The sequence below is a fragment of the Lissotriton helveticus genome, chromosome 6 (genome assembly GCF_964261635.1).
Source record: "Lissotriton helveticus chromosome 6, aLisHel1.1, whole genome shotgun sequence".
Taxonomy (NCBI): domain Eukaryota; kingdom Metazoa; phylum Chordata; class Amphibia; order Caudata; family Salamandridae; genus Lissotriton; species Lissotriton helveticus.
The window spans coordinates 1274008485-1274031972 of NC_136067.1; the positions used below are offsets into that span (position 1 = coordinate 1274008485).

The 23488-nt window shown below is 44.4% G+C and overlaps 2 protein-coding genes across 4 annotated transcripts in view; one reads left to right on the forward strand and one right to left on the reverse strand.

The window, feature by feature from the left end:
* Window positions 1-23289, reverse strand: part of MORN2 (MORN repeat containing 2) — a 217613-nt gene extending 194324 nt beyond the window's left edge. The window contains exon 1 of one of the 2 annotated variants that reach the window (XM_078649009.1): window positions 23167-23289. In XM_078649009.1, coding sequence (XP_078505135.1) covers window positions 23167-23257 — 91 coding nt within the window. In that variant the 5' untranslated portion in view covers window positions 23258-23289. Of the gene's footprint in view, window positions 1-23058; window positions 23124-23166 lie in introns of those variants that run through there. The other variant, XM_078649010.1, reaches the window with a different exon arrangement.
* DHX57 (DExH-box helicase 57) overlaps window positions 23130-23488 on the forward strand; it is a 539830-nt gene continuing 539471 nt past the window's right edge. Inside the window, exon 1 of one of the 2 annotated variants that reach the window (XM_078649008.1) lies at window positions 23130-23247. The gene's annotated coding sequence lies outside the window, so the exon portion shown is untranslated. The remainder of the gene's footprint in view (window positions 23248-23488) is intronic. The other variant, XM_078649007.1, reaches the window with a different exon arrangement.

Consider the following 23488-nt stretch of genomic DNA (forward strand, 5'->3'; position numbering starts at 1 on the left):
TGTTTGTGAAATCACCCCCTCTTGGGTTGGGCTTAACCTTCTCGATGACCCAACATTTTAAACTTTCCGCAGTGTGTCCAAACGTGGTAAAGTGTTCCGCTAATGGGGCATCTTGAACTTTGCATCGTATACGGCTACCAAGCTGCAAAATGCGGCATTTTACTTTCTGAATGGTCTGGCCTATGTACATAAAACCACAAGGGCAGTTGATCGCATAGATGACCCCAGTGGTATTACAGTTGCTGTGGTCCTGTAGTGTGTACGTTTGGTCATTATGTGTGATTTCAATGATTTCTTCGGTCAGTGGGCAAGCTTTACATTGGCCACATTTGTGGTGGCCCCTGATCGGTGGGATCCCCCAGAGTGCAGTTTGACCAGGAGGAGTAAGTAGTGTGGGTAACAGTAATTTGACCACATGGTCCTTTACATTCTTGCCTTTCTTAAAAGCATGAAGCGGGGGTGGAATGTTCCCCAGTTCGTCCGTCACTAAGTGCCATTGCTGGTTAATGATCTTTTTTATCACATTGTATTTTGTGTTAAAGGTAGTGGCGCCGACTAACCGTTCCGCACTTTTATTTTTATTTTTTCTGGGAACCAGTAGGAATTCCCTATGATTATGCCATGCGCGTTTACGTGCTTTCTTTAGGAGTCTAATCGGATATCCTCGCTCAATTAGTCTGGACATGAGGCCTGTAGATTCCTCAAAGTAGTCCTCTTTTTTCGAGCAGTTCCTACGTAACCCCAGGAATTGCCCAAAAGGGTAAACTGTCCCTGAGGTTACGAGGATGATGGCTCGTGTATCTTTGAAGCATATTACGCTCACTACTCTTTCTGTACAGGCTGGTGTGTCGATTTCCAGACTCTGCTTTAACCGTAATGTCTAGAAAATTAATAGACACTCTGTCAAATTAAAGGGTGAATTGAATGTCAGTAGAACATGTGTTAAGCCAATGGTGAAATGATCTAAGATGTTCCTCGCTAACCTCCCAGATGATCAGGACATCATCTATGTAGCGTCGCCAAAGTGTTATGCATTCTCTATGTGGATTGTGCTCATTCAGGACATACTGCTGTTCATACTCACTCATGTAAATGATTGCTAGGTTTGGGGCAAAACTTGCCCCCATAGCCACGCCCTTTGTTTGGACATAGTATTAACCTTGGAAGTAGAAGTAATTCCTGGTCATGACAATTTTCAGAAGTTCAACAATGAATTCCGTCGGGACCTTGTGTGGTGCTGGTCTTTTATTCAATACTGATTCAATGCACGTGAGTGCATCAGCCTGAGGGATGTTAGTGTATAGCTCAGTTATATCCATAGTGGCTAGTATGCTAGTGTTGGAATTGTGTGGACGTTCGTCCACCAGTTGGATTGTCTGCATTGTGTCTCAGGGGAAGTTGAAGTTTTCTCCGCGATGGGTCTTAGAAACACATCAATGTACTTGCATAATGGTTCTAAAATTGACCCACAGCCTGACATTATTGGACTCCCTGGTGGGTCCTGCATGTGCTTATGTATTTTTGGCAAGGTGTAGATAGTGGGCATCCTGGGGTGTTTATTGTTGAGGTAGTCATGTTCCTGTTTACTACGTTGTCCTACTTCAAGTGCCTTCTGAGTCACACATGCTATGATGTTGCCAATCTCTTTGGTCCGGTCCGTTTTCAGTTTCTCATAGTTTCCTATAACGGATAACTGTGAGAGGATTTCCTTTTTATAGTCTTCAGAATTCTGTATGACTATCGCTCCGCCCTTATCGGCGGGCTTGATTGCTACACTGGTGTTTGTCTTTAGAGATTCCAATGCTTCCCGTTCCTGTTTACTTATGTTGTACTTAACATACTGCTGATTCGCAAGTAGGCTGTCAGCATCCCTCATGACTACCTGTTCATATGCCAAACGTTTATGTGGCATTAGGTGTGTGGGGGTGGGGGGTGAACTTGGAGAGGGGTCTCAGTCCGCTACCTGAGAATGTCGGGTTGGGCGGAATCTTAAGAAAATAATGTTTCAACCTGATCTTACGGAAAAATTGGTGGAGTTCCACTTTCAAATTGAAGCTGTTTGGCATGGAGGTCGGGACAAATGATAGGCTTTTTCCCAAGATTTCTTGCTCGTTGGGATTGAGTGTATAGTCCGATAAGTTGACTACTGGGTTTTCAGGTGTGTGGACTACCATCTGTAGTGTTGTCGTCGCGACTGTATTTCTCCGTGTGACACCTGTTGGAAGTTCGCCTGTTTCCTCGCCCTTCCTCTGCCTTGGTTCCAAATTGGAGTTCTCGTCCCCCTGGGTCTGCCCCAGAGGCGTCCCCGCCCTTGCTGTCCCCACCATGGTTCCTCTATTAAAAAAGGTTGCTGATCTGTGTATGTGTGGCCTTGATTGGGTGCGGCTGTGCTGAGGTCTGGGCGTTCAGTGTCACTATCTAAACTGCTTCCTAGTGATGATCCAGAGAATGTTGTGTACCTCCTAAACCCACTTCTAGCCCTACTGGGGAATATCCCCTGTTGTTCTCTTATGTAGTAACCTTCCCGTAGGTATGGGTAGGTGTTTTTTTTTATCATAGAGTTTAATATCTTGTGCTCCCTTGTCTAGTTTAGTTGTCTGGGTGTAAAGGTCAAATTCACAAATTGTTCTCTCTAATCTTTCTAGGGCTTCCTTAGCGTTATTCAGGGCTTTATCCCCAATAACCTCTTTTTTCAAATCAGATATTTCCTTCATCAAACGTTGTTCTTCCTCAACCGCAGTCTCAATCCCAAGCAGCATCCAGTGCCTGGAACAATTATTGGAGACGAAACTAAAGTTCTCTTTGAATTTTGGATTATCAAAAAAAATAGCGGGTTCGTTTCTAACTTGTAACCCAACAGGGATGACATTGGATTGTAGTTATTTTGCTAAGGTGTGCCCATGCAATCTTGTTCTGATTAGTTTCTTCTCTAGACGCTCTAGTTTAGATATGTTTTCGTTGAGCGTGAGGTCTATGTTGGTGGTGGTAACCCCTAGGAAATTTCCACCACCCTGTTCCTGTAGCAGTTTGTCTATATAATCTTCACTGTATGACAGTGTTTCCTTTTCAGTACAAAAGGGGGTGGTGATGGACGGAGCATCAGAACCAATCAAACACTCACACCCAGTCAAAAGATCTGGGTTTGATCCATCACCGTTCTTTAGCCCACTCTGCCACCACAGTTCAGACATGACTATATGCAAATCAGTCTGACTCTGTGCCTCATGGGAACAGTCCAGCCCGAACTGCCAAGCCATGCCTTCCCTGGACCGGAAACAAGCTTCCAAGGACCGGTTTCTGGCATTCCAGCCGTCTTCAGCCTGGCTTGCTTGAATCCAGTGGCAAAGTGAGCAAGGGACTCACGTCTGAGCATACCCTGCCACACTTATGGCGGCCAAAGCGGTACAAAAGGGGGTGGTGATGGACGGAGCATCAGAACCAATCAAACACTCACACCCAGTCAAAAGATCTGGGTTTTCCTTTTCAGACAATTGTAATTGCTCACAAGAACTCACATCATCACGCATATGATTTAAACTCGGTGCCCATCTTTGATAGATCTGGTTTCTGCTTTTTTGATTAATGTGCAGCCATTTTATATTGGTTGAGTAGTTTCAGGAGTTTATGTCATCACGTATCTGGAGTCAATTTGGCAGCCGTTTTGGATTGATCTAAGTCATACATCCTGGAATTTCCTTGTCTGCACTTGGTGAAGTCAGGGCAGTGGCCATTTTTCAAGGAGTCTACAAATGGCTTTTCCATAGTCATATTACAGAGTGACAATATTCTACATTTATAACACAGCATGTTGTACCGCTACAGTTCATAGTCTTTCCACTGTTTTTCCATAAAGGAGTCATATTTATTTTGTTTTTGACATTTGTTAACCACTTTTTTTGCGGTAACTGCTCTACTAGTATTATCTCTACAGTACTTAGGGTGTGTTCTTGATTTTGGATCTTGTGCTTTCTGCTCATTCAGGAGACCTTGAGTGACCACTCACAGTCTTTAAATCTACCACCTCCATGTTTGCAATCTCCAGGTGAACCTACAATTAAGTGGAAGGAATGGTTTAGTGCGTTTACTGCTGATCTTGGAGGCATTTATGGTTTTAAATTCGAAGCGGACAGGAAACGTTGGCTTCTAGAACATTCTCTTGGATTAGAAAGCCAAGAAATTTTTGAACAACTACCAGTCTTCACTCCGGATGATGATGATGAGCTCGATGAGTATGAGGAGAATGTTAAAAGATTGAACAAATATTTCTCTAAACCACCTAATCTATTAGGAAAAAAATTCACAGGAACAGCAGGCAAATTAATCCATTGACATGTATGTAGCCTCGTTGAGGATGTTGGTGGCAAAATGCAAATTTGGTAGCTTTCAGATCAATTTTTAAGGGATCAATTGGTTACGAGGAGTTCTAACAAAAGGATTCAAGAAAGGTCATTAGCACGCAAAAATCCTACTAAGGAGGAGGCTTTGAAAATTACCAATACTATTGAGGAGTCCAAGGTTTCTGCTAAAGTGTTGAATAATTTTCAGGAAGAGAAAGACTGTGTGTGTGGTCAATGATAGCAAAGGTGACAAGGAACACTTGCCTAGGAAGAATAAGAATAATGTCCATGGTCTTGATTGGGCATGTTTTTGTTGTGAATCAAAAAACCATACTGCCTCTTTTAAGATGTGCCTAACGAAAAAGTAACGTTGTATGAAGCGTGGTGTGATTGTGCATTTTCCTAGAGTGTTTCACAATTCATGTGAACGGGTAAGTGGAAGGGCTAATGTTATTTCTGGGGAACAAGATGGCCAGGACTTAAGTGAAAAAGTGAGCAATCTGCTACTGTTCATGAATGTTCATGAAAATGATCTGTCCAGATCTAAAGATCCCATTGATGATTTTTGAGAATATGGTGTAATGGTACCCCTCATAACTGACTCAGGTTCGAAAATTACCATAATTTCGATCCCAACTGTGATGAAGAATATATGTTGTGATCTTCTTCTACCAGACATCAACCCTCGTAGTTACAATGGTTCTAAGAATGATCTTGAGGGATATTTTGGAACGATCATCAGCTTTAAAGAAAGTTTGGTGCAAGGGATAGTGCATGTTTTCGGTCGATGGTCCTGACATTCTTGGGTGGCATCATCAAGGGTGTCTGGGTATTGTGGTGAATCCAGGCTTGCGCAACAGCTTTTTTGGTTGGGAGGTGTAGAAGAATGGTCAGGGGCTGGTGAGGTCACACAGTTGTAGGACAAAATTGCTGATACTTTTGGTGAAGAATTGGGGGAAATTAGAGACTTTGAACATGTTATCAAAGTGAAAGATGGTGGTGAACATGTAACGCTCAAGTTGTGATGTGTGCCTCGGAGTGTTTGTATTGAGTTATCTGCTTTGTTGAAGAAGATGTATAAGAATGGAGTATTAGAGCCAATTGAGTCTTCAATGTGGGTCTCACCTCTTGTGTTTGCACAGAAGAAGAATGATGAATTGAATATGTGCATAGATTTACCTAGGATACATTACATGGGTTCTACTTTGAGTGGAGCAAAGGTTTTGTCTAAACTTAATCTTAGGTCAGCATATCACCAGGTGATTTTAGCTAAGGAATCAAGTGATTTGACAGCCTTTGTTACACCCAATGGTGTTTTTCAATTTCAAAGGTTGCCATTTGGTCTGGCATCTGCAGTTGCAATATTTCAAAGGTTGATGAGTCAAGTGTTGTGTGGTTTGAATGGAGTAATGGCATTCCGGGATGATGTCTTAGTCTGTAAAAGGAGTGAAGAAGAACACCTTGAAAGTAAGAAAGGAGTACTGGAGAATTGCAAAATTAAAGGGATAAGTCTCAGAAAAAATAAATGTAGCTTTGTAGTCAGCAATGTGGAGTATTTGGGACATGTGAACACAGGCAGTGGGATCAAGCCTAGGCCAGGATTGCTAGAGGCAATAGAAAAAGCTCCAGTGTGCCGTGGCCAATTGTTGGCATTCATGGGACTGTGCAAGTTCTATATTATGTTCATAGAGAATGTTGCCCCCATTGCTTAACCGATGTACAGATTTTCGAAGAAAAATGCTTAGTTTGTTTGTGGAAAGGAGCAATAACTTGCATTTGCGATGATTAAGTACAAACTTATGCAAGCTCCTTTGCTGAGTCTTTATGTTCCTGGGAAGAGACTGTGCATCACTGTTGATGCCTGTGATGAGGGGTTTGGTGCAGTTTTGTCACAAGGAAGGGATAGCAGTGATCACACCATTGCTTGTGTTTCCTTTTCCTCATTCAAGGTACATTAACGCTAATATTCAGTTATTGAGAAGGAGATGCTTGCATGTACTTGGGCTGTTGAAAAGTTTAAATCTAGAGTTTGGGGTACATAGTTTTAGGTACATTTGGATCATAAGCCCCTGGTATCCATTTTGAGTGGAAGTAATGTTAATTTTACTAAAGCAACCACCAGACTAATACGCTTTAGCTCCAAGCTCTTAGAGCATCATTTTGAAATCAAACAAATAGCTGAAGGGAGAAATAAAAAGGCAGATTGCCTCTCTTGGTTGCCTGTATTGGATAAAGACTCCCATGTAGATATGGAGAGCAATAAAGCAATGAATGTTTAGTTGCTAGTGTGTATTGGTCTGAAAGCAAAGATGTCTGTGAGGTGGGGTAGAGGAGTGAACTTGCTAAGGAAAATGAGCTGCTCAAAGTTATGGTATCTCTAGTTAAACGGTGGCCTCGTGAGAACTCTCTTGTGATTAATGTCCAACCTTGCAGCAAGATCCAAGATGAACTTTCTATAGAAGATTGGTTCTTTTTGATGGGTGGCAAAATGGTTCCTTCAGGAAAGGTCAGGGAAAGATTGCTTGACATAAGTCACAAAGGTCATCTGGGTATGGCTTGCAGTAATAAAAGGGTGAAACAAAAATATTGGTGGCCGGCCATGCAAAGGGATGTGGAAAATTGGGTTAAGAGGTGTGCAGTCTGTTGTACTAATGATATGGGTTTACAATGCAAGAATCCATCCATGGGGTAAGTTGTGTGTCTTGAAGGGGTTTTGGATTGTTTGTAGATTTTCTGGGTCCATTTGATATAGTACCGCTTCAGCAGAAGTATTTGATCACACTGGCAGATTATGTTTCTAAATGGTTTGAAGTGAGAGATCCTAACACTAAATCGGTAATACAATTTTTTACAGATGATTTTTCTAGAGAAGGGTATCCTGCTTAACTTGTGTCAGATAATGGGTGCAATTCATCATTTAAGATTTATTTTGACTTGCCAGTCATAAAAGCTACAAAGGACATACATAATAAAACACAGTTAAAAATGAAAAAGAAAAGAGAATTAGAACAGGGCATCCCACAATAGACATGCAAAAACTTTGTATCACAAGAGTGTTGTTTTGGCGGCAAATTGCCTGCATAGTTAAAACATGTTAGACCAATATGTAAAAATTACATAGGGTGCTCGTTTCAACTACCAGCAATGATTAAAATTGGATACCAAATCTGTTCGGCAGCAGCCAATTGAGAGTTATACATCATAAGCTCTTTCATACATTTAACAATAGGATTCATTAGTTAAAAGCTGATGTAAAATATAAAAAACAAATAAAAGATAATAAGAACATCTAACAAAGGATGTTACACGTTTGACCTAAAGGTCATCCTCTAGCAACCAGGTTGTGCAATAAATCTGCAATAAAGTGCTTGTGCAACATCTAGTGCAAGTGAGGGTAACCTAAATTCAGTCACTGGGACCCAAAAAACAACTTGGACTCGTGGTCAACCTGGCCATTGCTGAGGTGCTCTCATGAGTGCCTTCCTTCTAATGCCCCACATGTGGCTTAACATCTGAGCCATAGCACAGGCAAAGAGGGGCCTGGTGTCCGACTTCAATATACGCAGTGCATCCCAGTGGTTCCATGTGCCCAATTGTCGGCAGACCGGTTTGAGCCACTTTTCCCTATGCTGCACATAAGCAGGGCATACAAACAGCATGTGGGCTACGGATTCCACCGGCGCATTGCTAGCAGGCAATTGCTTAGACATGGAGAGTTAGAGTGCCACTTAGCTGTAACTTCACCCACAGGAAGGGTACCAAGCCTAAATTTAATATATAACATCCTGTGCTGGGGGATCTGGATTGTATCTAGGTAGGGTTCTAACAGTCCAACCTGTTTATGGTGCAGGAATTCCTCGGTGAGCATTTCATGTCTAGTGAAATGAGAGAATTCCTGGAAGATGCTGGTATCAAACATTAGAGGTGTAGTTTGTATAATCCTTAAAGCAATGGTCATGTGGGGAGGATGAATAGGTTGGTGACCAAGCCCATCAAAGGTGCTGTTACTTCTGATCTTTGTATGCAGGATGCGTTATGATCAATGCAATGGCCATATTGCAATACCCCCCCTATAGTGTTACTGAAGTCAAATTATTTGTGGCTTTGAGGGGGAGTAAGGCCTGTGACAAGTTGTTTCTAAGATGGTTGTCTAATATCAATAGTTTCTTAAATGTTGTATTAGAATGTGGACAAGAAAGGACTCTGGCTAAAGATCGCAGTAACATTTTGAAGATTTTGTTGAGAAGTAAACAGGGATATGATATAATTCACGGTTCTAAAAGCTGAAACTGGGTTGTTGGTGATTCTGTTTGCATAAAATTTCCTAGCAACATGGTAAAGACAGGAAATTTGAAGTTTGGGCCTGTGTAAGTGATTTATGAGAAATCACCAATGGTTGTGCTGTCAAGTTAAATAATTGTCATTGGTGGAACTGTGATCATGTGGCAAGGTGGGCACAGGGTTGAAGGAATCAAGAGTTCTAAAGGGCTTACAACAGGATGGCTCTGTTGAATCTTCAGGTGACTGGGAATAGCCAACAGAAAGGTGCGGGTGGCGAGAGTAAGGACAGTGAGAGTACGAGCAGATATTGGAGGTGTGACAAGCGTTTACCTGTTAAATTTTGAGATTATGTGGAATATAAGAAATAAAACAAACACAAGGAGATGATTGACAGCGCACTGAAACGTTTCAGACACTTGCCCCCATTCGTAGATCTGGGTTGAATCCATCATCATTCAGTTCAGTTTATAAACTTTATTCGACAGTTTTAAAAAACGTCATAAAAGTACACAAGATAAAATCGTACAAATATCAAATATCATAATGCAAGAACAGTACGTATCATCATATAATGTTTCAAGGACATACAAAGGTCAGTAAATGGGGAACACAATAAAACAACTAAAAAACCATACTCTTCCTTAGAGCAACAGATTTCAGGATAAAGGTTGCCGTAAAAAAACACAAATCCGGGCTAGCAAGCGAAAATAACAGTTTCATGGCATTTGAAGTAGAGAACACAGAGTATTTTTTAAACAACGGTTTCAGGTAAACAATTCGTAGGGCTTTATAGAGGGGGCAAATTAACATGAAATGAAGGGTACTTTGTTTGGTCAGTCCATCACATGGACAAGCAGAGGTTGGATAATTTTTCATCTTTGGGAAGGCCACAAGATTGTGGACAATACCAAGTCTAAGTCTGGATAGTACGAATTGGTGGGATTGTCTATAGATTATTTTAAGGTAGGTCGGCAAACCAAGACCATCATTTACATTGGAAAAATAGAAAGCATGGGTTGAATAGTTACGTGTTTCTGCTTTCCGTTTACCGAGTTTTACCCTCATGAATTCTTCTTTCAACCCCTTTTTAGATAAAGAAGTTGCAATCTCGGGATCTTTACGTACATCCAAATGTAAGAGTTCCTTAAAAGTACTAATCACATACTTTATCCATGGTATATTCGCAAATTTATCCAGAACCAAACTATCTTTGATAATGCACTTTGTGAAACTTGTTTCATCCTTCAGCCAAATAGACCTCCAAACCAGGAGGGGTCTCAATTCAATTAGATCGGCTATATGGTCCAACCTTAGTTCCTCGTGGGCCAGATAGTTGGATGCCGTAGGGGGTAAACAAAGTAGCCGTTTCAGAAACAAATTTTCCAATATTTGCAAGTCTTTGTTAGATCCGTACCCCCATACCCCCGATCCATAGAGCGCTATAGATAAACATCGGTGTCTATAAATATTTAACATTGCAGGAATCCTGCGGCTGCCCAATTTATTGGCAAAGCGAAAGACGCCTAAAGAAGCCTTCCCCATCCTGGCTTTTATGTTAGTGTGTTCAGGTGCCCATGAGCCCTGGCTATTAAAAGTAATGCCCAGATAACAAAAATTATCTACGGCCTCGATTCTGTTATTTTTAAAATAGAAAGACTTATGGTAATTCGCCTTTTTGCCACAGACCATTGTAAATGTTTTGGTGTTATTAATTTTAAGTTTTTTACCCTGAATGAAGTCATAAAAACAATTCATTAGCCGCTGCAAGCCAATTGGAGTTCTGGATAATAAAACAGTGTCGTCCGCGTATAACAACACTGGAATTGGTTGGCCCCCTGCTTGTGGTGCATCAGCCTGGACCTGTTTTAATTCATGTTCCATGGAGTTAATAAAAAGAGAGAAAAGCAGGGGGGCCAGTACGCACCCCTGCCTAATGCCTGATTTTACCTTAATCTTGCTCGTACACTCTCCAGCTGGGCCATATCGAATCTGAGTGGACAAATTGGAGTATAACCTAGCTAGGAAATGGATAATAGCCGGGGGTGCCCCCATATCAAGAAGGGTTGTCCACAACAGAGAATGATTCACCAGATCGAAGGCGCTAGAGAGGTCCGCAAAACATAGGAATAGGGAACCAGGTTTGGCCATAGTATATTTACCTATTAAAAGATTAAGGTTAATACATTGGTCAATGGTCCCCAAGCCCTTTCTAAAACCATATTGTGATTGTGCCAGGATATTGTTATCAGACGCCCACTCCTCCAAGCGTAACAATAATACTCGGCTCATAATTTTAAGGGAGGAGTCTAGGAGGGAAATGGGGCGATAGTTTTTGGCCTCCCCTCTATCTCCCTTCTTGTAAATCGGGATGATAATGGATTGGCTCCAAGTTGCCGGGGTGGAAAGTTCAGTGGCAGCATTGAAGACCTGGGTCAATAGGGGGCTCCAGAGGGCCAAATCGTGTTTGTATATATCTACCGGGACCCCGTCGGGTCCTGGGGCTTTCCCACCTTTACTAGATTTGATTGCAATGTCCACTTCTCGGATGGTGATTCCCAGAGGCTGCGGACGCAGCTGGGGGTTCATATGGGTTTTATCATAAATCTCCTCTGGAGGATCGAAAATTCCTGAAAAATATTTGACCCAGCACTCTTCACTTACTAATGCGGTAAGTACTGGGAAATCATCATTCTGGAGGAATGGGGCATTAATAGTACTCCAGAACAATTTACAGTCCCGAAGGGCTGCGGCACAGTCCAAGTTATCCCAGGCTTGTTCCCGGAGTTCGTTTTTCCTACGTTTGAGTTCTGTGTTATAAGTTGACCTTAAGGTTTTAACCATTTCCCTATCTCTAGGGAGATTTGACAGTGCTTGCTTAAGAGTTTTTAGCGCTGTGGTACAAGCGCGGTCAAACCAGCCAACCTTACCCCGTTTAGATGTAATCTTATTATTAGTAAAGATTCCATTAATTATAATACCAAGATCCTCAAAGTCCGTTATAATGCCCGTAAGAGGGGCATTAACTTCCAGACAGCGAAGTATCTGTTTGGACCCGCCTACCACAACTGTGCTATGTAATTTTTCAGATTTTTCGGTACACCACTTTATCCTGGTTCCATTAGGCCTACTTGGGACGATATTGTCGACAACCCTGCCTTTGGGCATAATTTTCGGGCCCCACATAAGAATATACATAGTTAGGGCATTGTGGTCGCTCAAACAAAAATCCTTGATAATTGGCACTGTACAAAATGGCACCAAAAGGGTTGAGATCAGCAAATGGTCAATGACCGACTCAGCGTCCCTCCCTCTAAATGTTGGAACGATATTGCCCATAATGTCGAGAGCTGGTTGGTGAATAACTAAATCAAATTTTAACAGAAGACCATTAAGGGCGGTCCCATATAGGGAGTGTTGGAAATGTGCTAGATTCTCCCCCGATTCCCCATCAAACCCACAAACTGGGGTTAGAGAGTGCGGGCATGTTCTAATGTTGAAGTCCCCTCCCCATATGATGTCATAAAATGAGTGGGGTTTGTTACAGATTTTATTTAAAAAGGCTTCCAGTTCATCCACAACCAGACTAATGTTAGAGTCAAATGTATTATTGTAGTGGTTGATCAATAAGATGTTCCTGCCCTTTTTAGTTTTTAGTTCCAGAATTTGTGAATGTGTGCCCACAGTTGCATATGTACCAACAGTTATCGGGAAATCAACTGATATCAAAACAAGCAAGCCCCCTTTTGCCCTCCCCATAACAGATTCCTGGGCAACACAATTGTATGAAACAAAACCATCGACAAAAATTTCTGTAGTGGACCATGTTTCCTGAAAACATAAAATATCAAACCCAAGAATTAGTTCCCTCCACCCTAAAGCTGAAGCTTTCTGACGCCAGCCAGCTATGTTCCAGCTCACCATAGAATACCCTTGATCACTAAGGGAAGATAGCTCTTCTATGGGAGAGATCATGGTACAACCTTTATCATCAATAACCTTAACGGATGGTGAACAGTTGGACTCGTTTGATTTATCATGAGTTGGGGGGGTCCAAACAGGTATATTGCAGGTTATTTTATCTCTCATTGCTGGTAGGGTTTGATATTCCTCAGTGACTCCGCTATCGGTAAGGATATTCTCGTTGGGTAGAGGGGGGACATTGGGTAGTCAGTCGACTCCTTCGAGCCCATCAAGACAACCATATCGATTATAATCCCAGAAGATGTTCTGCGGGGTCTGAAATGGGGGCAATCTGATGTGACTTGGGCGAAAAGGCCTTCCCCTACGTTCGACCCTAGTCCACTCGTTGCTTCCATCATAGTACAGGGGGTTAGTCGGTGGTGGGAAGAAAAAGGAAACAGGGAGGGTCTGGATGGTGGAATCAGGTGACCTATTAACACCCGCACATATGTAAGATACTGTACGTGGGTCCCTAAAACTGACAGTGATACAATCTCCCTTGATAGATTTAGGGGTTTTACCGATCCATGGTACCCTCCGCACCATGATGACTTCATTGTGCAGATGTACCGGCAAGGGGCGGTTCCAATTAAGCCATTTGATAACTTGGTTTTTAAGAGAATTGAAAGTTTCGGTTTCACCCCTGGCTAATGGAGGTGCACCTGCCAGGATTACCATAAATCGGTTGGCCTCCGGTGGGAGGTTGGGCCGTCTCGTTCTTGGAGTTTTAAGATCTTCTGGTTGCGGCCCTTGGGTATCCAGAGACATAAGTGCGGGTGGGATATGCAAACCTTGGGGGGGGCCTTGGGTAGACTGTGGAGCAACTAGGCTAACCGAGCTAGAGGCTTGGGGAGCGGGTTGTGTGCTTACGGTCATAGAAACAGGGATTTGGGGCACAATAGTCGGGGGAGTAATGTGGGGAGGGGGCAAACTAGGAGGAGGGCCAGAACTATTAGGCTTAGTGGAATTAGCTAGAAGTATAGCAGTTGATTTCTCTATATTGGACATTCTGAAATCAAGCCTATCTAGTTTGGCCTCTAGAGGAAAAATAATCGATTTAAGTAAGATTGCTAATTTATCCATAGACGTATCATTACTGGATGAGCTGCCTTCCCCGTTGGAATTCAGCAATAAGGGTGCTCCATCTGTTCTGGCTGTTCTAGCTATTTTAGATATCCTCCCCGTAGTTTTTCCCTTGCAGTTATATTGTCTCTTCCGTTTTTTGATGGCCCCTTCATTCCCCCCCTGAGTTGTAGGGATAGTAGGATTCCCACTATTAACATCGGCAGGGGATACATTTACACATTCAGATATATGGCTAGAATCAGCTATGGTGAAGGAGGGATTAGATATAACAGTAGAATCTATGCTTAGCGGGGGGGCTGAGTCTGGAAGCGGGAATAGGGCATCCGACAGAGGCAAGCAGTCAGAAGGTCTTTCAGGAGTTCTGGCATTAGCAAAAGAGCCCATACTCGAGCGTTTAAGAGACATTAGCTCCTTCGACAGTCGTTTCTCCAGAGTAATAATTTCTTTGTCAATGATGGTGTTAGCCCTAGTAAGAAACTTCTCCATACCACCAGCAGCAGATTGAGATCCTCCTGCCAGCGAAGATTTGCTCCTCGTTTCCCGGCCAACCATGGTCCACAGACGATCAGGCAACAGGAGGAGGGAAGGGGTAGGGGGGTAGCCCGGTCCGGTCACTGCCGGTCACGAACGGGCACAAACGGGCCCGCTCTTGGCCCGGTCTTCGCCCGCTTCGTCGTCCGCGCGCGTCCCGCGTACGCGTTCCAGGCAGGGTTAAAATAGAGGAGGAGAGAAGGGGGCGGGAAGAGGAACCAGGTGCGCGCGATGGACGGCGCTAGCACTTCTGGACCTCGCAGTCCCGCTCCCAAGGCAGATGATGGTTTCCGGTTCTCCCCCTACCGTGGTGACCGAGCCGATGTGCTCCCAGGTCATAGGGTACAAGAAATCGAAGGCTCCGCTGTAATTCAAGCCCCCAGGGCGTCCACAGGGACAGGACAAGAAACTCCACGCAGTTCAAGCGGCACCCGCGTCAGCGGTGGCCGCGGTGAGTTTTAAAGGTATCCAGCAGCTCAGAGGGAGAAGGGGGCGGGAAGAGGAACCAGGTGCGCGCGATGGACGGCGCTAGCACTTCTGGACCTCGCAGTCCCGCTCCCAAGGCAGATGATGGTTTCCGGTTCTCCCCCTACCGTGGTGACCGAGCCGATATGCTCCCAGGTCATAGGGTACAAGAAATCGAAGGCTCCGCTGTAATTCAAGCCCCCAGGGCGTCCACAGGGACAGGACAAGAAACTCCACGCAGTTCAAGCGGCACCCATCATCATTCTTTAGCTCAGTTTGCCACCCCAGTTTGGACCCAGCCATATGCAAATCAGTTTTGACCCTGTTCCTCATGAGAACAGTCCAGCCCGAACTGCCAAGCCAGGTCCTCTCTGGAGAGGAAACGAGCATTCTGGGACCAACACCCCTCATCAACCAGGCTAGCTTGAATCCAGTGGGAAAGTGAGCAAGGAACCCACGTCTGGGCATAGCCTTCCAACTTAGGACGAACAAAGTAACCATCATCTACTTGTGTTTGCTTTGCATATAAGAAATTATCTACATCATTAATTTTAGTGATTATAATATGCATATGTAATGTTTTTTTATGCCATCAGTTACAGTTGGCTTTTTTGGAGGTGCGTCATTTATGTTTAGGGTTTGAACCAACAGCACAGCTCGTGAAAGGGGACAGTGCAAATGTATTAATTTTACATGAGTGGCAGAGGCGCCTCATTATAATAAAAGGGATCGCGCCTGATGGGCGGGGGCCACTTCAACCTTCGACAGACCAGGTGCAGCAGTGGAGTCTGTCACAGACGAACTCCTGCTTTCCTCCAGTCTGAGACATGGGCCTTACCTATCCGTGCCCTGCTTGCTACAGCTGAGGTGAGGAGCGGCAACTCTCTGAATTGACTGCTTCGTGGAAGAACTTCTGCATGTGAATGGCTGCACCGGGGGTGTTAATGGCTAGTGGCAGGTGAGGGAGGGAGGGGCCTAATCTGAGCAAGTCACTGGAGCCCCTCCTCGAACTCGTGAGGGAGCAAGCAGCTTGCGACCCAAAAAAGGTGAGAATTCTGTGTGTGTGGGCAAGCCCAGTGGCAAGGTGCGTGCACCTCTAGCCCTCTGTTGTCGTCTTTGAGCCCACCTCTCCATATTTCAACATTGTACTTTTGTTTTTGACCTCCCCTCTTCCTGCACTGTCCATCAGCAGCTTTGGCACAAATTTGTGTAAATAGGTTTTATTTTGTGCTTAATTACCGTCTTTTGTTACGTGAGCACAATGCGCCCCTTATCTGAAACAACACTCCTCTCACTCCCGGGAATGAACAGGCGCCCCCTGCGCCTAGGGGAGGGTTGCCCTTAGTTGCGCCACGGAGCTGAGCCTCCTCTGGGCCCCAGGACAAAAAGAAAGGGGGTTGGTGGTGATGACGTGAGGCATGGCATGGAGAAACGAAACCTATGAGAAACGAAACTTGGCAAGTATTTACGGCTGTGCTCTGGGGAGTTTAATTCTCTTTGTCCCCTTAGGCTGCAGCCTGAGCTTCAGGAGCGTCGTTGACCACCCACCCACCCGGCAGAAGAGCATGGCTTCATGGAGGCGGAGCGCTGACAGTTAACAACAAAGAGGGTCGCACAACAATGGAGGTGCAGCCATTCCATGGACCCCAGGAGGGGGTAGATTCCACGTGTGTACTGGGTTGGCGGGGAGGAGGGACCGACCTGACGGTGGTCCTGTACTCTACTGCCCTAACCCACAACGTATGGACTGAGTAGTATCTTGGGAGGCTGCCTGTGTTCAGGTACCCCGGTGGGCCAGTGCGGTATGCGGTGGCCTGGATGTCAAGTAACTGTTGGCTGTAGCTCGTTGGGGCCTGGCGGCGCAATGTGCACAGCACACTGGGACATTTGTGGCCGAGTCTGTCAAGTTCAAATGTACGGCTAAGTTCTAGTGTACGGCCGAGTCTAAAAGTTAAAGTGTAACATTTAAATGTACGGCCAGGTTGTGTACGGTCGAGTTAAAGTTAAAGTGTAAGCATGTAAACTGCTGTTGACATGTGATGCAGCTACAGTGAGATGCTGTGAACAATTCTTATATACCCAAGAAGGGTATCTTTCTTTGGTAATGATCTGTGGTAAATTGCCCAGAGTAATATGAATAAAAGGCTACGCCGTGAACCACAAACCCTGATCCTGAGAGTTATTGGGCGTAGTGGGCGGTAAGGTGAACGAATTTGGGGAGGAGGGTATGTCACGTTGTGTGCATACTATGCGGGCAGATGCTCGTACCCTCTGCTAGCCATTGTATCTAAGTGCGCTGGGCGCTTGCGCATGAGGAGTCTACAGGGATGGGTTGGAAAGAAGTGAGGTAAACACAGAAACCTACTTCCATGCTGGCTAGCGCTAAAGGGTGTAGACACAATTCAATACACTTTTACTTGTGGAAAGGGAGGGAGGCGTCTGAATGATGGTTCATAAAAATACATCTCTAAATAAACTAAATTTGAATGGTATAGTGTGTATCCTGTATATCCCTGTTCCCTGCATGTTTAGGACTGCTGAGTGAATGATGTGCTGGAAAGTTGGTGTGGGGTCTGCAGTACAGGGGGAGTGAGGAGATCGGTGTAGTTGGAGGGAGGATGACGCCCCCAAAAAGATTGTTGTACCTGGTGCACAGTAAGGTCATCTTTACTATGATTTATAAACTAATATAGTTGAATATATACTGACAAATGTGTTGTTGAATGCCTCATTTTTCCCCATAATTTTTTGGGGGCAGAACCCCCAAAGCTTCCTTTTGTAGTGGTCAAGCTCGCTCGCTGCACTTGCTATGCACAGTAAGGTGGCTGGTCTGATAAAATTGGCGAGCGCTGCTTTGGGTTCCCAGTACAGCCCTGACAGAAGCAGGAGCCTTGTACTGGTCCCGTCATTATCTTCTCTCTTGAGGGTAAACACAGGATTTACTCCAGTTTACCTTTAACATTGAGAAGTGACCAAAATCTGTCAATGCAGTCACTGCTCCTCCAAGATACGAGTCCTCGCCTCTCATGTATACAAGCATGTCATTAGTGTATAATTAAAGACAGAGACAATCGGTAGAAAGGGATAAGCCCTGATAGTGGACCCCTGCTGTATCATCCGAGCAAACGGTTCCAGAGCCAGGGCAAATAATAGTGGCGATAACGGGCATCCCTGTCTAGTGTCCAGCTCCACTACACATGCCTCCAAGATCACAGAGCCAGTATGAATCCGAGCCTGCGGGCATGTGTATAGGAGTCTCATCCACTTATTAAAAGGCAATCCACAACCCATGCCAAGTAAGGTGACATATAAGAACTCCCGCTAGAGCAAGTCAAATGTGATCCTGATATCTATGGACATAACTGGAGAGTTTGGTGGGAGACACTCCCGCTGATCCAGGGAGAGACACAACTGACGGATGTTAGGCATGGTGCTACGAGTAGGGATAAAGACGGGTTGGTCAGGACGGACCAGAGAGCCCATATGTGGTACTAACTGGTTTGTAAGTATCTTATTCAGTATTGAATAGTCGGCGGTAAGCATCGCAAGGGGGGCGATACGATTCCAAGAGAAGTGGGTCTCTGTCTTTCTTAGGCAAGGATACGATTGTGGCCTCATGCAATAAAGAAGGGAGCACCCCGTACCTGGAAGCCATTAAACAGGGTCACCAATCTAGGATTGAGCTCCGAGGTATACATCACATAAAATTAAATAGGGAGGCAATGTAGCCCAGGGACCATGCCCCTCGCCATCTCTCTGATCAAGCCCCGGACCTCATGCTCTGTGATGTCCATGCCCAATTGTGCCGCCACCCTCGGGTCCAAGGACACTGGCGAGGAGTAAATGATGTAGTTAAGCATATTAATGGCCCCCGTTTTAGCAGAGAACGAAATGAATCCCCTCCAATGTAAAGACATCTCATCCCAAGGCATCCCTCACCTGGAGTATGGTATGCCCTCTCGCCTCGCTCTGCAAAAGCCAGGCGAACATTTTGCCTGACTTTTGACTCTCGGCATGGGACCTAGTCATATAGGCTTTATAATCAAAGTGCCACAGTCTGTCTACAAGGGCAAGTAGTTTCTCCCATTCATCTAGGATGTGCTCCCTACCCTCTGGAGTCACCTCGAAGTCCTGGGGAAGACCATTAACAACTGCCTCCTGCTGCTGTATGTCGAAGTGCATCCGAGCTCGTGCCCCAATCTTGTTAGAGATACAGAACCCCTGAACCACCACCTTCGTGCCTTTCATTCCCGGCAAGGATGACAAACCTGCATTATCACGCTAATAGCTAGAAACCCGGTCACCCAGGGAGGCCCGGAAGGCCTGATCTTCAGATACTGTAGGATTCAAGCGCCAGGTGGGGACCCTCAGCCTGTGTGTCGACAATGTCAAAGAACACAGTAAGGGAGGGTGGCTGGAATACATCTTTGCTAGGTATTCTGTGGAAGCTACCTTACCATATGATGCCCCACAACAATAGACTTGGTCAAGCCTCCCTTCCAAAGAGTGTAAGCCTCATCGGCAAGAGTATTCTCGAGCTTCTGGGTTCCGGGCTCTCCAGCAATCAATGTGGTCCTACTAGCAGCCCAGGGGAGGGCAGCCTCTGCCAACTTATGCACTGTATGTTGTTGGGGTGAGATCTATCTAAGCCTAGACCGGCAACACAATTAAAGTTGCACCCCTAAGCTATTCTCAGATAAGAGATCATTAGCAGTAATAGATGGGTCAAGCCAGTCAGAAAGGCAGGTTGGCTAACATTTGGAGCATAAATATTTACTAAGTAAAGATCTCTACCATCTCACCATCCCAGGACTAACACATACCGACAGTGGGGGTCTGCTATTGCTCGGTGTGACTGGAAGGTCACCCGGGCCTGATCCAAACTAGTGCTCTCCATGCAAAGACTGAGTAAGTGGTGGCATATACCTGGCCCCTCCACTGCATACGCAAAGTTAAGCTTTCAGGGCCCGTAAGGTGAGTCTCTTGCAGGAACGCAATCTGTACCCTTCTGCACTTCAGGTAAATTAAACGATTATAGAGTTTGCGAATATGAGATCCTAACTCAAGACTTTCTTTTATATTGAGCATTGAAGGCTGAAATATGGACGGACTGGATGGAGGTGGGCTACCTCAGAGTCCCCATTGCATGGCTGCTTGAAGGACATAGCGTATATTAATGGCAAATATATGTTAAATGTTAAATGTCGTATACTTGTAAAGCGCACAGCTGCCCCAGCAAAGGGGCGTCCCGGCGCTGTATACCGCTGGGGAACCCGTCCTGGCTTTCCCTGTGGGATGGTCCCGACTGGGAATCCCCAAGGTGGAGCCAGGCATCCCCGGCGTTGATATATTTTAATTGCAAGCACTGAGCGATTGCCCTAGTATATAAACCTCTGCTGGTGCACACTAAGGGCAATCTGAATGGATTGCGGTATTAATGGGCTGGAGACATGGGAATACTACTGACTGAGGGAGACTGGAGCACTATTTTAAACAAGCATTGGAATTTCATCGGTTTCGCTTATGTAATGAATAAAGAGCTGTTTTCATCAATCATCGTCCCGCAGTAGGAAAGAGCTCCCTCACAGACAACACAGGAATGGAAAGGATGTGGTGCAGCGGCCATAGTTGCAGAATCGAGAGCTGAGGATCCTGGTTTGAGGTTCGGCTGTGCCGCGTAACATCCTGTGATTCTATGCAAATCACTTAGGGGCAGATGTATCAAGATACCATTTTGCGATTCTCAAATAGCGATTTTTAAGGAATCGCTATTTGAGAAGTGCAAAATGGTAGGTATGTAGAAATTCGCTATTTTTTAGCGATTTCTTAAAATTCCTTAATTGTGATTAGCAAGTTGCTAATCGCAATTAAGGAATAATTTCCCATTCATTTCAAATTATTCTCAATTTGCGATTAGCAATTTACTAAATCGCAACTTGAGAATAATTTCTAGGGTGCAAGGGTGTCTTAAGGACACCCTGCTGCACCCCTGAATTTGACATGTGTGCGCATATGGCGCACATACATGCCCTAAGGGCATGTATGAGCGTCATATGGCACCTTTAGAATTTAAAAAAAGTGCATTTTGAAAAGAATTCGCCAATTACCACCAACTACAAGTTGGTGGCAATTTGCGAATTCTTAGTCAAAAATCGCAACACTGAAATGTTTAATACATTTCAAATAAGAAATCGCAATTTGCCATTTCTTAAAAGCCTTGCAATATTAAGGAATCGCTAAATTTGCGATTCCTTAATATTGCGAGGCTTTTTGCATGATACATTCCAAATCCCGTTTTTTTTGTCGCAAACGCTGGTATTTTGCTAATCGCAGCGTTTGCGACAAAAAAACGGATGATACATCTGCCCCTATATCTCTCCAGGTGATAAATTGTTATATAAATATGCTGCAATAGTAAAAGGCAAAACTTTATGAAAATATAGTTCCACCAAAGCGGATTATAACAGTTTTTCGGCGGTGGGAAACTGATATGAGAAGGCAGACGAGGAACAAGCATTGGTAGACGGAGGAAAATATGCTACAGCCAAAAGAAATGGAGGAAAGGTAAGTGGCACGCAAAGGAACCAATGGAAAGCCAAAGAGAGGAGGTGGGATGTAAGTCCCTTTTAAGTTTATATTAAAAACAATAGATTTCTCAAGCACGGTGTAGGCGAAACCTAAAAAACACTACTCATACATCTAGGAATGCTAAATTTAAACCAATCAGTATTATTATCTACATAGTCTATATCACCCCTAAAAGACTCAATTTAATGTTCCCAATGCACATGCAGCATGCCCACAATATAACACAGAGAGGGTTGATTTTGATTATATGGTGTGGGGTTGCCCTTCGTTTACAAAATATTGGGAAACAGTGGTGCAATGTGAGTATGTACCCCCGAGAGAAATATTATTTACACACCAGCAACTTGTCTGCTTGGTTGAATACCATCACATATAGATTCATAGACATGCCACTAATACTGGCTCACCGTCATCTCGCCATGTGCTGGAAAACTCCAGCCGAAGTGAATATTCTGTAAAATAAACTACATGACAATCTTTCTGGTGTGAAAGAAAATGTAAATACCTACATCTACTTCAAAATATATCAACATTTAGGAAAGCACATATGAGGTGCTTCTTTGTAATTCTGAAGTGTGATAGGATCAAAACAAATCAAGATTCTTTACTTGGTGTTGAGCAAATGACAAATATTCTCTGAACCTCAATTTCCACCCATTATTCTTTGAGCGCTAAGTAGTTTTATCAGTAAAATTATATGTCTGTACAGATTTAGTAGCCAGTACAATGGAGAATGTACTGTCTGTAAATGACACTGCGCTACCACATCATGCTTTAGTAACACATTTGCAACAATCTGCTCCGAAATGCCCCACCAGTGACATACTACACTGTTACCACGAAGGGGCGTGACGCATTTGCTAAACATGCTTGTCCAGTGACACTTGGAGTTTTCAGAATTTCTATGAGTTTTTAGTGATGTAACATTTACGGCAGCACCCCATTCTGAAAATTGTTCCAGCACCAATGTCTGGGAGACAATATTACAAGTTTGCCCTTCCATGGACAATACAAGACAGATTCCCTTTACCAGAAGGAAACAATTATGAAATCTAACTGCATCTAGACAATAGGGGCGCAAAGTAGAGGGCTGCATGGAATCAAACCTTAAATAAAAAAAGTCCATCACTCACTATCCACAACATGTACATGCTTCGCTTCCCCTATGCCCACCTTACACACCCAAAGACAGGCCCCCAACCTGGTTGCATCAATGCTTCCCTTGGTTATGCCACCGGCCATACTTTTTGGCCCATGGGAAATGTTTGCCAGGGCCCCTGTTCTAATGTCACCAAACCAAACAGTGATGGAGAACACAAAGGAGCTGTTCGGACTACATAAAAGCTAACATTAGGGAGCAAGGGGGGGAGGAGGAGATTTGAAGAAAAAATATAGGAAATATACTTTCCCGTCTATTTGCATTGGATTGAATTAAGTTTTTGGCGGGCGAAAATAAATTACTAGTATTTTGAGCATATGTAGTGTATAACAGTCGTGCAGGGTGCTCATTTAAAAATTAAAGGTTGCAAAACGTAAACCAGCAATCATAGATAACCTTCTTTACTTCTTAGCGCATAATAAAGATTGCAAGCGATAAGATATTAATCTTTTCAATGCGAAATGAATGTCTGAAAGGGAAAAAAATATGACAACAAATCATAGCACTTAAACCAGTGGAATGGAGCTCCAGGGTGTGAGAGCCACAGCCAATAAAGCTCTCGGTTGGATATTTTTGCTACCTTATACTACATGCCCGCGCCCCATCTGGACTATGCCTCTCAAGCTGTGTGCTGCTCTACACACATCTTACCCTCCTCCATCGCTCAAGCCGGTCCGTTTCCCCTTCCCTAGCCTCAGTACTCCCTGCGACGTAGGACGCCGACGGCGTTGCCATAGTCACCCTACAGCGGCCTCTTACCCGGAAGTGGAAAACGTGATGTCCCGGCAAGGTTGCTAAATCGGGAGGGGACGATTCTGCCGGCATGGGAGCCCGTGGCAGGTAAGCACATGGAGTTTGTGGTAGAAGTCTGCAATGGGAAGAGCGTAGGCGGGCAGCACGTTAACAGCTTAGCAGTCTGTAAGTGTGACTGCCCCAGCGGCAGGCTGTATGTAGCCTCGGCGGCAAAGTTCTCTTCTTTGTTTGTATCCAAATGAAGAAAGCACCTCCCATTTGCTGACGTATGAATCCCAGTTCTCGGCAACCTACGTAAGAAGGAAGCAGTTTTTGGCACTTTTATATA